The 18,734-nt window shown below is 36.0% G+C and overlaps 1 protein-coding gene across 1 annotated transcript; it reads right to left on the reverse strand.

The window, feature by feature from the left end:
- Positions 1-9,521, reverse strand: LOC110113590 (NAD(P)H-quinone oxidoreductase subunit N, chloroplastic). Its single transcript, XM_020846234.2, is given in 5 exon segments — positions 1-464; positions 570-656; positions 772-887; positions 9,051-9,076; positions 9,079-9,521. Coding segments are annotated over 5 exon segments (618 nt in total). The 5' UTR covers positions 9,395-9,521; the 3' UTR covers positions 1-391.
- Between the last annotated feature and the right edge of the window lie 9,213 nt (positions 9,522-18,734).

Below are 18,734 nucleotides of genomic sequence, written 5' to 3' on the forward strand. Positions count from 1 at the left end.
AAGGAGAATAAGAGATTTTATTCACTTTTATAATATGATATATGATATAGATACAGCAACACTAAAAATGGCACTTGTCATCCAAACAAGTCTTGAACCATTCACCAACACACGAAAAAGCTTAAATAGTAGGATGCATTAAGAAATTGTTTACAAATTGCAGCTTTAAGTAGCTCTATTCTTCTGCTGTTGTTTGCTTAAAATGTTGGATGAATTTATACGTATAAACTATACAATATGCCATCATCAATCAGTGTCAACTTCATAATAACTTTTCCTAGCAAACACTATGATATAATGTTTCAAGAGACTTTACAAGAATTAGTAAAATAGGGAAAAAAAAAAGGAAGGAAAAGGTGAATAGTTGGTCACATAAGAGGAAACCTTGAAGCTAAACAGTAGCTTCTTCTTCACCAAATGAAAGGCCAGAGATTTCCTTAAGTGGTCGCCATACAAAATTTCTCATGCATTTAAAAATTTTAAGCAAATAAATTCCCATTGCACAAATCACGAAAATTTGAAATCAAGCAGTTAAATAATGAGGATACATCGAAATCTTATTGAATTACCAGTTGCCACACTCTGTAATGATTTTAACTTTAGGGAGAAATGTAGGAAGCAATGCAAGGAATTGCAGTTCTACTTTTGATAAAACCATTAAAGTATATATAGGAGAAACAAAATCATAAAAAGAGTTAATATCTTTTGATAAGCATATATGAAATAGAAACAGGGTTAAAAGGAATGATTATAGAAGGGAAGAAATCTACATTGGCTTCAATAATCCAAAGAACAAGGCCTTTGGTTTCTGGAGGCATTAAAGAGAGCCTGTAATCCACCTCAGGTGGAAAATACCATCTTGCAATTGGTTGCTTTCCAAGGTGCGGCTATAATTTCATATTGAAAATTAGTGAATTGTAGGTAGTATGACAACAATGAAATTTCCTTCATGTTTTAAAGCTTAATTATACACAAAATTTTATGTTATGAAAGTTTAACATTTATTACAATACTCAATAAGAACAATGATCAGTTAGTTTTTCAATCATATTTTATGAGTTGGTTGAACCAGTTAAGCTCAATCTATTTAACCAAACTGTTTCTATTCAAACACGAGAGTGGAAGAGGGTTCTAATCAAATAGGAGATGCGACTACTCACGCAAGCAAAATGGCTTAGATGTATTTGATGAAGTTGAAGATAGGAGGACAAAGGAGTTCAATAATAAGGGAGGTATAGCGGCATCAAGAGGAGAAGGAAAAAAGGAGTTCATACAAAGGAGAAGGAGAGGGAGTGGCCATTCTTGCGACCTCTTCAGTCCTGTTCGACAGAGAAAAAGGAGAAGAAGAGGAGGTGATTGCCATTTATTTGTTAGAACAAGAGACAGAGAGGAAGAGAAGGGTGTTGGGGTGCAAGCGTTTGAAATAATCGAGAGAAAAGAAGAATGCATGTTCAACAGTAAGAAAGAAGGTGAGTCGTGCATCCTTTTGAGCAACTGTGATCAACAAGCTGATAATTTATAAAATAATCTGAGATGTAGTTGGATCGTAAGTCATTTAGAAAACAACATCGAAAAAAAAAGGTACAGGAGCCTGTGCTTAAGGAGAGTGAAGAGACTAAATACGAGTAGGTGTCTTATATGTATTATAATATGTGATGAAATCAATGTAAAATTTGATAAAAAAAAATTCAAAGAATTGTGTAATCTAATGTTTGTTAGTAATGCAAATAGAAATTTCTAAAATTTTGATGGATTTCAGATAAAATATTTCCATTAGTTTGACATAATGCAAATAGAATGTCAAGAGTTTTTGTTGAGTAATCTAGATTCAATGAAAAGGACTGATCATAGAAATCCATCAATAAAAGGGTGTTGGCCGGGGTGCAAGCGTTTGAAATAATCAAGAGAAAAGAAGAAGAAGGCATGTTCAACAGTAAGAAAGAAGGTGAGTCGTGCATCATTTTGAGCAACTGTGATCATAAGAGAGGTATTCATGGGTCTTGTTGCTGGAATTGAAAGTATTGGTTAGTGAATTTAAGATCGACAAAAGAGAAAAAATATCTAGTTCTATATAATTGGAGGCAAGGAAGAAGAGATATAGATTAAGGCTTCATTTGGGATAACTTTTCTTTTCTATTGATTTTTAAAACAGTTTTTTAGTATAAAAAATTCTAATTTAAGAAATTATTATACTAAAAAGCTATATTAAAAAACAGTAAAATAGTCCAAATTATGAAGCCCAAGTGAAATCTATGCTTGTTTAGCAACAAAAGAGAGGTTTATAATTTCAGTTAGAGTGAATTAATATGAATGATTACATTCAAGAGGAAATAAGAAGATGGATTGATCTCTGCAATCTAGATTCAATGAAAAAGAAGAATACATGAAACTAATCAAGGAAATTCATTCATATGTCCTTTTATCTCTTTAAGCTATAATAGAATACAAAATTTAATTAGAAATGTGATTTAATAATTGGATGCCTTGAACGTTGTCATTGACGACATTCAATGCTTTCGATGATGCCTTTAACGACGTTCAATACTTTCGATATTGCATTTGGCGATGTTCAAGACGTTTGACATTGTCTTCAATGTTGTTTGACATTTTTTATGTTTATTTGGATAGAGAAAAATCAAGCAAGATAGAAAGCAAGCAAGAATGCTCTTTAAATTTTAGGTAAGATTGAACTTTATTATTGTTAATTTAATTAGAAAAAAGTAATATAAATATATTCCTAAAATAAATAAATAACTTGACTTAGTCATGCATATGATGGCTAGATTGTGAGCTAAGAAAGTACCAACCAAAAATTTAAGGAATATGGAAGTGGGGGATTTGACCTTCAAAACAGAAGTGATGAAATTTTGTATAGCAAGGGAGAATCAAATGACTTGTAGTAGAGTATAATATACTTTAAATGTGATTAAATTCATCTATGTACAGATATAACTAAAAGAATAAAATAAGGTAATGAAAGTAATGTACTAAAAGGAAAATGTATATGTTGTTAGAATATAATATACCATATTAACAATAATATTTTCTGTTTTTGTGTCCAATCACGATTGAACACGTGGCTCAACATGTCCTGTATTTTTCTATATAATAAGCTGTATTCTCATGTAAGGATTCAAGACAGTAAAAATAAATTCCATCTTCTCTTTTCCTTCTCCGGTGTTCTTCTTTCTCTCCGTTCATCTTTTCCGCTTCTTGGTTTTCATCATGGTATCAGAATAAGGTCCGATTCTCCTGCTTCTGTCATGGCGACTCAAAGTTCTTCCTCATCTCACACCGAAGCAAGCTCAGGAGTTATACCTCCCGCTCCGGTCATTTCTCCCTCCCTGAAATTTGTCATATCTAATCTAAAATTTCTTGTTCCCCACTCATTAACTCCGGATAACTACTCACTATGGAGCAATCAAATCATCAAAGTCCTAAAGGCTAACAGATTTGCTGCATTTCTTGAGCCAAAACCGGAAGCATCCTTGACGCCGACCACGACCAGCAATGAAAATGCCAACCCCAATCAAGATTCAAATCAATGGTCTGTTATTGACCAAAACTTGGCAGCCGCATTATGCTCTACAATATCCCCGTCGGTACTCCCTTACGTAATCCATCTTGATTCCACGAATGAAATTTGGAAAGCCCTGCAAGTTCGGTTCCAATCTTCAAATAGATCTAAATTAATTCAGCTCAAGAATGAGCTACACAATGTGTCCATGAAAAATCTTTCTATGTCTCAATATCTAACTGAGATCAAGAAGATCGTCGATCACATTGCATCGGCGGGTTCCACTGTAAACTCGGAAGATATAATGATCTATATACTGAACGGGCTCCCACCCTCATATCAGCCATTCAAAGCTTCAATCCGCACCATGCAGACGTCCCTCACACTCGACAATCTGTACGCGCTTCTCATCAGCGAGGAGATTCACCTTCAAACCGAATCTCTGAAATTTCCTCCTGCGGCTGACAGTCAAACAGCCCTCTACACTTCAAATTATCGCGGGCGTCGCGGTCGAAACAAACAGGCTCCAGAAAGAACCCAATCCAGCCGATCCACGGCCTCATCCAACCTTATATGTCAAATCTACAAAAAGAAAGGACATTCTGTGGACGCTTGTTGGCATCGTATGAACCCAAACTACATCCCGACTCAAAATTCCAACAAGAACAATCAAGCTCTTATCGTCAACACCGACAACAACACATCAGTTGATTGGTATCTCGACTCGGGTGCGTCCACGCACATGACCAACTCCGCCGATAATCTCATTACGCCCAACGTCTATAACGGTACTGATAAGGTCACTGTAGGGGATGGAAGAACAGTTCCCATTGCTCACTCGGGCACGGGACTACTTCCAACCCCCTACCGTAAGCTCTTTCTATCTCACATCCTGCATACTCCTTCTATATCTCAAAATTTACTTTCCATTTCAAATCTTGTTAAAGATAACAATATTTCCACTGTGTTTGATTCCACTGGTTTTGTTTTCAAGGATTTGAAGAGCAACCGAATCCTTCTCAGAGGCCCCTGTAGAAATGGATTATATCCAATTGCCACATTCAATCAGCCGGCCATGCACAAAGGTCTCACGACGGCAACAAACTCCACCCTCCGCTGGCATGAGAGGATCGGTCACCCCAGTAACCACATCATGCAGCATATCTTCAAGAACAATCCCGATTTACACATTTCTTTTTCTTCTATCTGTAATTCTTGCAAACTATGTAAAGGACACAAATTAAAATTTCAAGATTCTCAAAACCGTAAACAATTTCCTTTAGAACTCATACATTCTGATGTATGGGGACCGTCGCCGGTTCCCTCCCATCAAGGATTTAGATATTACATCATATTTGTTGACGATTATTCGCGGTTCACTTGGTTATTCCCTCTAATGTTTAAATTTGATGTCACTAAAATATTCATGTCTTTTGTCAATTTTATTGAGCGCCAGACCAACCGCAAGATCAAAGTTCTTCGTACAGACGGCGGAGGCGAATATGTCAATCAACATTTCCAGCAATTCACTCGGGACAAGGGTATTCTTCATCAAACATCCTGCCCATACTCGCCGGAGCAAAACGGGCTTGCCGAATGCAAGCATCGTCACATCATGGAGACCACCAGAACGTTGCTATAGGCGGCGCACATGCCTTCCATTTTTTGGCTTGAAGCTGGTCATACGGCAACTTATCTTATAAATAGAACCCCTGCTGTTATCACAAATTATGTATCACCCATACAATCAAAGTTTAACATCATTCATTCATATTTTCATCTTAGAGTTTTTGGCAGCGAATGCTTCCCATTAAGCCCTCCGCACACTCGCACCAAATTATCTCCCACGTCCTCGTCATGCGTATTCATAGGCTATTCGGACAACCAAAAGGGCTACAGATGTTTCAATCGCATGACAAACCGCGTGATAACCTCAAGGCACGTTCAATTCAATGAGTCATCCTTCTCGTTCATGCAAACTCAATCTCCAGACACTACAGCAAATCAAATCTCCAACCCGTCGCTGCTCATACCAGTCTCCACACTCAAAACCGTTACAACAGCACAGATTTCTCCAACTCAGGCTATTTCTATCCCTCAAGATCTCATAAACACATCTCCGCCTGACACTACTCTTGACCATATTATTGATTCTAACCCTCAGGTACCTCCCACCAAGGACGCACACAAGCATCCAATGCTTACCCAAAATCAAACTGGCCATCTCAAGCTGTCCCGGAGGATGAATTTGCTTCATCACACAACAGCCTCAACTTCTTCATCACCAGATCCTACCACGTTCACAGAGGCCTACAAATTCGAGAAACTGGCGGAAGGCTATGGCTGAGGAATTCTACGCCCTTCAAAAACAGGGCACATGACACTTAGTTCCTCTTCCTCCTAATGTACCAGTACTTGGATCAAAATGAACATATCGCACGAAGCTGAACTCCGATGGATCCATCGCCCGATTCAAAGCTAGACTAGTTGCGCAAGGCAACCGGCAAGAATATGGATTGGACTACCTCGATACGTTCAGCCCGGTAGCAAAACTACCCACGATCCGGATACTCTTTGCCAGAGCACTTTTTCACCAATGGCCCGTTCAACAATTGGACGTCACCAATGCCTTTCTACATGGCGACCTCTTCGAGACCGTCTACATGCACCAACCCAAAGGCTTCAAAGACGCAACTCAACCTCAACATGTCTGTCTTCTACACAAAGCAATTTATGGACATAAACAGGCATCAAGACAATGGTACACCACCTTCACCACATATCTTCTCAGCCTCGGCTTCAAGCACAGCCAAGCAGATCAATCATTACTCACGCTGCATCAAGATGACACTCGTCTCTACCTTCTCGTCTATGTAGACAACATTCTACTCACCGGAAGTAACCCAACCTTCATCTCAGAACTACTCCAAAAATTCCAAACCAAGTTCACGATGAAACACATGGGTCAAGCTAGTCACTTCCTTGGGATAAAAATTGAAACTCATCCAGATAAGTATCATTTATCACAAAGCTCATACGCTAATTCAATTCTCCAATTAGCCGATCTTACACTGTGTAATCCTCTTGCTAACCCATCCTGCACTAAAATTCCGTCTCAGACATCCGACGACCATCCTTGTTTTGATCAAAGTACCTACAGGAGGATCATCGGATCACTACAGTACTTAACGCTCACTCGGCCGGACATTGCATTCTCCGTCAACATGCTTTCGCAACACATGCACGATCCGGCAGCTATCCACACATCTCTTTTAAAACGTCTTCTACGTTACATCAAAGGCACAATCGATCTCGGCATACCAATCACAAGATCTAACCTCCTTCTCCGCACCTTTTCAAAACGCCGATTGGGCGGCCGATCCTATATCCAGAAAGTCTATCTCAAGTTTTTGTACGTTCCTTGGCGACACAATTGTTTCTTGGACAGTTAAGAAACAAACTACGGTCTCAAGATCTTCTACAGAGTCGGAATATCGAGCACTTGCTACAGCCACGGCCGATACAATATGGATAAAAAGACTTCTTTCAGATTTTTCTATCCCGCACAACCCACCGATTGATGTTTTTTGTGAAAACACCTCCACTATAGCACTGGCAAACAATCCAGTTTTTCATGCCAAAACAAAACACATCGAAATCGATCAACGATTTGTCCGGGATCACATCCAGAATAACACAATTCGGCTGTTACCAATCAATACTATTGATCAAATAGCCGACATATTTACCAAACCGCTATCCACTACAAGATTTCAAACACTTCGCTCGAAACTGACTATTTCTTCCAAATATCAGTTTGAGGGGGAATGTTAGAATATAATATACCATATTAACAATAATATTTTCTGTTTTTGTGTCCAATCACGGTTGAACACGTGGCTCAACATGTCCTGTACTTTTCTATATAATAAGTTGTATTCTCATGTAAAGATTCAAGACAGTAAAAAAAAATTCCATCTTCTCTTTTCCGTCTCCGGTGTTCTTCTTCCTCTCCGTTCGTCTTTTCCGCTTCTTGGTTTTCATCATATGTATGAGTATCATTTATTTAAACTTGCACATTTCAAAGATAGATTTAGTATAAATCTCCTTTATTTAAAAAACACAAAAATCGTAATAAATCTTTTTCTCCTCTCTTGGGCAACAATATGAGAAGTTGGATCGAAGGGCAGAAGTGCAGGCTAGAAAATTTTAAAGATATGAAAGCAAAGTTCAAGAGCTAGAATCGTCGATCTCCAGAAATAAAGGTATTTTAAGTTTCCAAATTGTTCTTTTTCTGTAGCATAAATATTTTTTTAAATTGAAAATTTTATACTGAAAAGCTTCTTCATAAAACAAAAAAGAAAGATGATTTCGTTTGGAACATATTCTTTATTATTTTATAAAACAGTTTTTTTATAAAAATCAATAGCTTAAAAAATATTTATACTTGTTGCGTGTTAGAAAATACGCGGCGGTAGAGTTTGTAAATTCGCGTCCGAGCGTTGCACGTAAGTTTAACACACAAACAGAAAAGAGGAGTGAACACCAAGAGTTTTTACGTTGAAAACCCAAAAAGGGGAAAAACCACGGGGCCTCGCCCAGTTGCAAATTTCCACTAGTGTTTTCGTAGATTACAATTGGCGGATTTCGTCCCACAAGTTGGGATATTCCAAATACAATTTGTTTCTTCCACGAAATTTATAAAATTCTGCGAATTCCCTGCGTTTCCTGAAAATCCGGCAGAGTTCCGGCGTCTTCAGGCGGCAGGAAAAACTCTGGCGGCGGTGGTCGAGGAGGTGAGGAATCTCCTATTCCCCTTTCTCCTTCTCCTTCTCTTCTTCTTCTCTCTCTTCCTTTGACTCCCCTTGGTGTAGAATGAGGGCTCTATTTATAGTTTTTCTGGAGTGGCATAGCCCGTAAATAGGCGTGAGATCAAGGGCGAATTGGGAGTGGTTTGAATGGACGGCCGATATCGAATCCTTTGATCATGCACCGTTCGTTGGACATTTGAAGGCCTTAATGATTTCGGAATTTGATGATCTTGGGCTCGTTGGATTCGTCTCGTCGAGCCGTTCGATTCGAGTATAAGCTCGTCAAAATCGGAGACCGTTTGGTAACTCAAATTGCGGTTTGAACCTCCCAACAGCGCTTCGAACCTTTGATTTGGACTCATTTGGGCTCGGATTGGGTTGATCTTGGTGTCGTTGGGTTCGTATTTCAAAGACGCTCAGTTTGACTGTAAGCTCGTTGAAATCGGAGTTCATATGCTCCCGAAATTAATTTTTGAAGTTTCCAACTAACTTTTGCCTCGAGATTCGTGCCTGATCAAGATAATTTTTGCGTGATGTATCAATACTAATAACAGCTTTAATAAATAGTAAGAAAGTCTTTCAAATGAAGTCTAAGATGGTATTACTTTTGATTGACAAAATAATTTCAATTACAATGTAAAGGTTTCAATGGATAGTTTTGTAAAACAAGAAGAGCTTAATGTAAACAGAAAAAAAAGATGCTGCTAGAAGAGAAAACGAACAGGGCAAACGCGGTGGATCTTAGTGAGGTGGACTCGGGGTCGCCGAGACCGCCGGCGCTGGGGTCAAGGAACTGGTAGCCCTGATAGCGCATCCTTGTTAGATAGCGGCCTTCGAAGCCCCCTTCGTGCGGGGTGTAAACGACGAGGGCCTTGTGTCGCTCCACATCCTCCAGCCACTGCCGGAGGTCTGGCCGCAGAAGATCGCCGCCGATCAGATCACTCAGCCCCGCTCACCTGATCGTTGTCGTCCTCTTGTTCGTGGTCCCGCCACGGCTGCTGCCACTATCCCAAGATATCGATTTCCGTGCCGGTGGGAGGATTGGGATCGCCGTCGAGGTCGCCATTGTTGCTGCTCGCAACTTGCGGTGGAAGGTGAGGTTGTTTCAGTACTTTTAATTATGGAACAAATGATGACCGAATGGTTTCCGTGGATAAAAGGAGCGATAAGAGAGGGGCCCAACTAGCTGCAACATGAGCCCGACAAGGCCATGACCACCAAGTGTTTGATCAAATTTCCTAGTTGAATTGTTTTTGTTTTTTAAAGGACGGAACATGTAGCCCCAGGCAAATTTGGATTTTTTTAATTAAAAATATTATTTAATTATAAATTAATATTCTTCTATTTTTTAATTATCTCTCAAATATCAAAATTTATAATAAAACTTATTTATATTTTTTTGCTTAAAACAATATCCAAAAATTTGCTTGTAATATGCACAAAATATGCTAATAATAATAATAATAATAATAATTTTAAAACTGATAAAATTAAAGTGTTTAGGTGTGCACAATGCGGAGCAAAAAAAATTTTACGATGGAGCACAAATTGATTAAGTGTTTTAAAAATATTTTTTGAATTTTTTTATTAATGCTTAAGACCAATTTTGACAATTTAAATATTTTCTTATTTGTATTTTTATAAAAAACATAAACTATAAACTTATAATTGAGGGCATCAACTCTTTATATTTTATAATATTGAATAGTTATCTGAATCTCAAGTGAAATGTGATTTATCAAGCTAAATTAAATTATTAGTTGAAATAATAAATACTTTATTATAAGTAAAATATAGATTTATTAATTAAGCATCAATTAAACCTATATAAAACATCATTTGTAGCTTTTGAGTTGCTAATTGAGGACAAGAATCTCCGCATCACCTTTAAATCATAAAATGAAACACACATATGGTGTGAAAAATTGCTAAAAACTTAAATTTAACATAAATTTCCAGTGGCGGCAAGACGATCCATTATGACTATTCTGATGTTTATAAATGATTGAAAATTAAAATTCTTTATTTATTTTAATTCTCTTTTTTTTTAAAATAATTGTATTTGTTTTGGGTGATGTTGAAAACAAATATTTATTATTCATTTATTATTAAAAATATATTTTTCTTGGTGTAACTTTATCAACTCCAAACAACTCACTCAACTCCTCTCTTTTTTTCTTTGATCGAGGAGTCATGGACTTAATATAATCGTCAGGTAGTAGAGTATTTTATCGGCATAATTTGGTTTGGCAAAGCTCTGCATCGTGGCGTTATCATTGGTGAGTCGAAGTGGTGATGGAAGATTAAGGACAATTAGTGGTAGTGGGAAAAAGAGTAGAAAAAGGGAGGAGCTGGCGATGGAGGCAAAAGCATCAAGGGCTTCCACCATTTGTAGTTAGAAGCAACAATGGAATATGAAAATTTGAGAGTTATGAAAGAAGAGGGACTAGTTGTGATGCTAGGAAAAGAGGAGGCAGAGGTGGCGAGGAGGGCTACAAATGTTTCCTTTATTTGTAATAGAGATGATAATTTAGGATGGTAAATAAGAGACAAAAAAAATGTAACCTCAAAAATCTCATGTGTCTCATGGATTGATTGTAGCCCTATATGTGGCATTCATTCGAGCAACAACAATGTTGTACTTCAACTTATTTCTTTTGCTAACTTCCTAATATGGGCCCTAGAGGAAGCCTCAACTACTTCCTACAAGGTAGATCTCAGTTGCCACTCTAACCCACATTGAATGTGAATCGCCCCAAGAAACCTCTATAGCATAACCCTCTACCTAAGGATAGCAGATTTAGACTATTCCTGTCATGGTTCAAGTCATCCTCCTTCATATAATACCATGGATAGATGCACATCATATTATGCTCCAATGGTCTACAATAGGGTCACAATGTGATACGTTGTATTGGAATATCCATAATAGGGTCACTGCTCAAACTCTTCTCTCCACAATCTTCACTCATATCATATATGTACTCCATGACTCCATCTATAATGGCCTTATTAACTCATTGTACACAACAACTTCCATATCCTAATGCTAGACCGTGTTATCATTATCTTGGATATACATCTCGATCACTTCAAAAGTGATTGAAAGGCAAAGGGGAAAGGTCTTTTATGCAAGCATGTGATGACAGGAGGAGAACACAAAATTATAGAGATTTAAGGAAGGGAACTATTTATCTTAGGCACACTACTTTTTTTTCTCTAAAAGAAGCCATTATAGGTCAAATTATAATGGCATTTCATATAATGACCTAAATTTTAATTGTTAATGAATTCTCTATGATCTGATTTGGAATTGATTTGAAAACCTTGCTTGCATGGAAAATTGACTGAGCATTTTGTAGCATTGTGCTGGAGAGCACAACAACACTAACTTCTTTGTATAGAAGGTTATGGGTAATCAATCATGACGGTGCTGGAATTTGGCACAACTATGTTGATTCCTCTATTCTAGAGTGATTGGGATTATTGTTGTGGCACTAGGATCTGATGTGTTTTAGCATTAGAATAAAAAAACATATATATTTTTTAAAATTTCTTATTACATTACCTCATTTTAAATACCTAAGTCTTACTCCTTTAAACACTTTCCATGAGAGTGTGTTATTACACAAATCATCATGAAATTGAATTCTCAAAATTATTATGACATACACAAGCCACAATTTCATGAACAATTCCTTATGCAATGTTCCTTTTAAAGAATAAAAATGTTTCATGTTAAATGGCTAAGTATTTTAATCATTTTTGGATAAACCCCTTAAATCAAAGATGATGAATCTCTTAGGAGTTATTCATGTCAATTCAATCATTAAAACTTAGATTTATCATCATCATTGGGCACATGACATCTTGATCTATAATAAAATTTATTTAAATCAACATTAAGATACATCATCATCGAGGCCACCATCAAACCTGTAATAATTATGGAGGATTTAATCAATTTTTTTTTTGTTTTTTTTGGTTGGAATATTTTAGAATATTTTAAAAGCTTCTATGAGTTTTCAAGATATGTCTTTAGGCATCTAAAAAATAAAAGAAATATTATTCTTCATTTTGATCAGTAAAGCATGTAATACCATTCAGCGAGAATATGTCCATTAAAAGAGTCAAAGTAGTATGATTCTAAAAAAAGATGCTTAATTGAAGAGTATGTTGACCTTTCTTGTTGAATTGTGATATCTCTTAACTTGAATTTCAAAATTTAGCTATTCGGCTCTCAATTTTCATCAAGCTAGTCCATTATTGTTGGGTTATTAAACCTACAAGATTGTCATACAAACTTCGACATAGTCAACTTATTCTCTAAGAGAGTCTAAATAACTACCATAGGACAAGACTTTAACAAACTAAAGCTCAATCTTAATTAGCCTACTTAAAATCTAGGTTGAACCTCTAACTTAGCATTTAGAAAACCTCATAGTTGATCTAACTTCATGTGACCTTAATGAAATTACACTAATATTATTGGATTAACACTACTCATCTCAGGTTAAGCCTCATTATAGTCCTAATTTGAGCTATCATAGACTAGCAATATGCCCTTTAAAAACTCATCTTGGCTCATCTAGTTCAACCGACACTCAACATTACTCTCAATGTTAGTAGCCCCTAAAAACATATCAAACACCATTAGCTTGACCTGTTAACATGAGACAAACCCAAGTTGACATGACACTTAATGTATCATTAATCAAGTCAAGTATGCTTGTATGATTGATAGTTAATATAGGGACTTACCCTTATATCTCAATAAAATAAAATCAGCATTAGCTTACCCATTGATCTTTATTGTATTAATTTTACTAGGCCTTAATTAAATTAAATTTGTTTGGAATATCTTTGATTTATAAATATGATCCCCTTTAAGCCCTAACCAAATATAGGTCAAATTAAAATGTCCCAAACCCAACCTTAGATAAGACAATTTATTCCATGTTAACGATAATTCATCTCATTAATCATTCTCATAATATGCCCAATTTAATAAGCTAAAAATTAATACAATTGTTTAATTTGTTGAACATTCTAATAACACATTTACATGAATCTTACAATGCAATTAGCATGAGGTGTTGAGTTTATTTTGCATATGCTAAGAAAAACAAGCATTATGGTGCATAAGGGAGCTTTCCTACCCATATTAAGAAAGATATGCTTAAGTGTAACATTGCATCTCAGATAAAATCAACCTATATATGCCAATAAAGATGTGAACAGACCTTCGTGGGAGCCACTATAGTGATGTTAAGAAAAGCAAGCATAGGGTCTTTAAAAGTGCATTTTTTGCAAGTAAAAAACAAAAAAATTGGGAGGTATCTCTAGCAAGCTAAAAGGGCATCCATGGTTGATAATTGATGGTCTTAGCTTAGTAAGAGAGCAAAATACATACCCTAGTTGCCAATGTTCAATAAAATTAAGAGAAACATGGATAAAAAAAAAGTGTATTACTTTGTTTAATAAATAACCCTAATAAGAGGTATGCACCACAAAATTTTTCATGGTTTACCCTTATCATCAATTTCATAACTTTTAAAATGTTATTTTAACTTTCCTCACCCTGTCTTTTGCAATCCACAATCTAGAGTCCTTTTTTCATGAAATTTTAACAAAAAATCTTAGTTTTGGTTTCATTTTATTTATTTGTATTATGTTTCAAACCCAACCATACATTGCATTAATCACTGCATGTATGAATGGCTAAAATTATCAATTTTAGAGATTTTTAAGGGACCAATTTATGATCTTTTATCAACACAGAGAGACTTTTAACATATGCAATGACTAAAATGCTCCCATAAAAAATCTAAAGGGCCTAAATGTTGACCCATTTTTAGAACCACAAACTACATCAACCTACCAAAATTTAATCTTGCTCCATTTGTCATAAATTAGATATAAAATTAATGCCAACAATATCATGAGCTTTAGTTATTTTGTATCAATTCCAATCCTCACCTCTTTTCTTTAATATTGTTATTATATAAAAACTTATAATTAGAGATGAAGTCACCAAAATAAAATATTTTAGCAAATGCTTGATAATTGTGGGCTCCGAAAATTCGGCCCATACCTCCCTGCCGCATTGATTTGCTTTTTCTTTTCATTCGGTGAGGAAGTTTTAACGGAATAAGTTCCGGGGTAAATTTTGGAAGGCAGATGGGTTTGTTAATAAGACACTACCCAGAGATTTCACTCTCATTTTACGAGGACTTTATGATCTGAGTTCTGATTTCCTATAGGGGCAAGCCCCTATAGTTAATTACTCCTCTCGGTAACGAGAGAGAACTTTCGATCAAGGCTAGTCGTCAATCAGATACCTAGAAATATGTGTTATCTGGCATATAGTAGCAGCATATGCTTGAGATGTTGAAATGGTTGGAGAATTTGGTAATTTTGATATTTAAAATTAGAATTTCACCATCTCTTACTTAAAGCGGATGGTGGGGGAATGGATGATTTACCCGATCAAGATCCCCTGGTTCCGTCGTCCTGAGCCATCGTGGTCCCTGGTCTACTTAGTCAGAGGAGGTGGTCGACCCAACCTGACAGAAGGAACCTTGTCGGCAGCCACATCCTTATTTGCAGGAGATTATTTGAGAATGGATCCTGGTGATATTTTCGACTAGGTATTAGCTCTTTGTGAGCTGAAATAGTTTTTTTAGATTTGTCCACCTCGATTGCGGATTGTGGATAATTTTTTCTTTAAGCAATTGATGAATTTATTTCAAATTTTAAATATTTTTTTGGGATTTTGAGATTTTTTGGAGTTTTAAATTTTTGTGGACTTGTGGGAGGCATTTTGAAAATATTTGTGAACCCCTCTATTTGAGATCATCGTTCAACTCGGCCATCATCGGGGAGGCATTTCTCTTTATTTATTGAACCATATCAACTCGACCAAGCTATTAAGTGAGGATTGGTTTTCATAGGCTTTGTGCCTTTGTCAGTGAATTCTCTTGATTTTAGATTTTGATGGCCTAATATGAATGTATTAAAATAAATACATACACTTGTCGCCACATCCGTGTATTTGTTTGAAAGTTTGAACTCTGTCGACTCCTATTGATCCATATAGAAGGATCAGATTCAAACTTAAATTTGCTTATCGACCCACGCAGCATCCCTAGACATCACATGTTATATTAATAACAAGCTCGCCGAGGCCCATGCGGGTGTTTGGGGGGCATTTTTATTTATAGACTGGACCTTGTCAACTCGATCAATCTATTGACCGAGGATTAGATTTCTCGTAGGCATTATGCCTTTATTAATGAATTCTTTTGATTATAGGTCTTAAAGGCCTAATATGAATGTATTAAAACAAATACATCGGTCCCCACAACCATGTATTTGTTTGAAGGTTCGAACCCTGTCGACACCTATTGATCCATATAGAAGGATCAGGTTCAAACCTGAATTCACTTATCAACCCGCGTAGCATCCCTAGGTATCATATGTGTACCAATAACACACTCGTCGGGGCCCATGAGGGTTATGATTGTATTTACCCCCTTTTAGTGTACTTATGTGTATACAATTTATAGTGCACATGCATGGGTACTTTAAAATAATTGTAGTTGTGAAGGTAATTACCATTTGAACGCACAACACTTCATTTAAAAGCTTATAAATGCCGTCTATCCGCTAGTACGAGTGTTACAGATCTGGTGGCGAGGCATATCATCTTCTAAATAGAATTGTTCACTACTTTATATAGGTAGACTGTCGCGCACTACTTATATAATTATGGTGCACTAACTAATCTCCTGCCTTTGTTTATTGTTGTTTGCATTCGTTGTAGTAATTTGGCATTCATTCGTAGATAGTATGTAATATTCATAGCAGAAGCTCGTGGGAGCCTATATATGTTGTGTTCTTTATGTACTTTATTATGGCCTTTGGCTCATATAATACATTCTCCACTGCTACAAGTAGGCAGGTAGATGTATTCCTTCGCAAACTAAAATTGACTACAAGATACTACATTTACTGTAGTCTTTCTGTATCTACCCATGGGTAAATGTTGTACATACATTTGTATTCATAGAGGATTCATATGTATTGCAGATCTTTTATAACATATTATAGGAACCTACATCTGTTATGTATCTTCTTTCTTTGCTTGCACTGGAGCAATGTATTTCCCTATCATTGAGTTGTTATTGACTACACAAATGTATTTGCATTTGCTGCGAATTGTATATGTATGTTTATAATGAAATATTCTCCTCTGTATGTAGTCATAATGTATTCATAGCGTTGTTATGGTTCTCCATATGTGTTTGCTGAATAGTCATCGCATTCACGATGCTTCCGATGTTATTACTTCTTGATAGGCTAGGGGGAAATTGACATGTCCTCTTCAAGTTGAATCTTTATTAATCACTACTAGAGGGCATTAGCTGTAGGGAACTTGTACCAATCATCTTGGCTGTTATCTTTAAATCCTCGGCATATGAGCACAATAAGCCGGTTCTTCTTGATACTTTGAATAAATCGGTGAATATACCATGGTTTCCCCCTTTAGCAAATGCATGATTGTTGAGGAACTACACACAATCATCATCCTCTACGTCTTCTAATGTCAATACTTCTTTCTTTTTATTAATTACTTTTGCAATCACTAGTGCAATATAATCTCTCAGAATTATTAATGAGATTACATTTCATATGCTTCCAAGGATCGAAAAGGCAAACACGTTCCCTTGCTTGTTTTATTCTGCTTCCTCTCCTTCCGAATGTCACTTGGATTAGATTAAAGTTTCTTGGACATTATCTCAAACTTGAGCTACCCTTGAGATGCACAAATTGCCTCCAAACCAAGCCCCTTTATCTGAAGGGTTTTAAACATATCTACCATGAGTCTTTTACATCAAAGTTATTAGAAAAGATTATCCCATATTTTCGGATCTGATTCATTTGTTATTTTATTTCATAAACATGCTGCAAGAGAGTTATCTATTCAAATAGTTCCAGTCACATGACAACGTTTAATTCTTATTCAAACCAAGCTCAATATGCAAGTTCAAGTCCAAAATGGATCCAAATCATTTGAGTTCTGATCCATCAAGTTCAAGTTATTTGTAGTTCAAGTTCAAATCATATTTGAGTCTTCGTTCAGTCCAATTCCGAGTTCAATCATAGTTCCCTGCGGTCCAACTCAAGTCGTTTCTAGAGTTCAAATAGTTCAGGCTCTCGATGAACCTCTTCCATTCACTTGAGTCCCCTGTGGTCCAACTAAAGTTCTTTACATGAGTTCAATCAAGTTCAAGTCTTATGATTTCAAATTTATTTGAGTTCAGGTTTATTTAAGTCCATTTGGTTCAATTCCGATCTCACAAGTCCACCGTTCATTTGAGTCCAAGTTCTTGTTCTTTTTGAGTTCAAATAGGTCCAAATTTGGTTGTATATTCACCCGAAATTTTGGCAGCCTCCCGGCATCTCCCCCGTTTAGGGGAAAACTATGGAAAAATTGGGCCTCCCACCATGCTAGAGAAAAGCATGTACGGTAGGTGCTTTAGTACGAGGACACCACGGTTTTGAAATCTTCAGCCCCACCATGCTAGAGAAAGGTGTGTATGGATCTTCGGTACCTGTTGTAAAAGAGAAGCAGTTATTTTCCCGCAAGCAGGTACTTATGATTATCCTCGTCTCCATTAAGGTTATAAATCACACTATGTTTTAAGTTCATGTACAACCTTTGCCAAAATAAGGAATGGAGGAAAAAAAATTATGTCAAGCAATTTATAAATTTATAAGTCTACTATATATAATACATGGTTCATAAATTATCATAAGTTTAGATAAAAGAGTTTATCCATACATGGAGATAAAAATTTAACACAACAAATATTTTTATTTCACTAAATAAAATAAAGTAAAAAAATATAGAATATGGATAAAAAAGACTTAGCTAACCATTACTGTCACGACTCAACCTGGATAAGACAAGTCTTAGCATATTGAGCTATGTCAAACAAATCCTAAGATCTAGTTTTAGAATTATTTTAATTTTTATATCAATATTCATTAAAATAAACTATAGAGTACAGAGCTACTAAATACCAAAATACTAAAATTAAATTCATCCACAAAATTTTTTTCATTTCATCAAAATAAATATCCACATTACAGTACATGGCTACATGCAAGAGATACAAAATAAAAAATTTAAATGGACATGAGTATGCAAAAATCAAAACAGTAAAATACCTATAACCTAAAATCTGATCCCGAACTCCTAGTCTACAGCCTCTTTTTCCTTACCAGATCCTAAAATTTAGAAGTAAAATCATAGTGACCTAAAACAGCTTAGCAAGTTACAAAAACCATTCTAAATTTTCAAATATTTTTTTATCAAATATTTTATTGAATATTAAAAG

Source organism: Dendrobium catenatum, unplaced genomic scaffold, assembly GCF_001605985.2.
Source record: "Dendrobium catenatum unplaced genomic scaffold, ASM160598v2 fragScaff_scaffold_1557, whole genome shotgun sequence".
NCBI lineage: Eukaryota > Viridiplantae > Streptophyta > Magnoliopsida > Asparagales > Orchidaceae > Dendrobium > Dendrobium catenatum.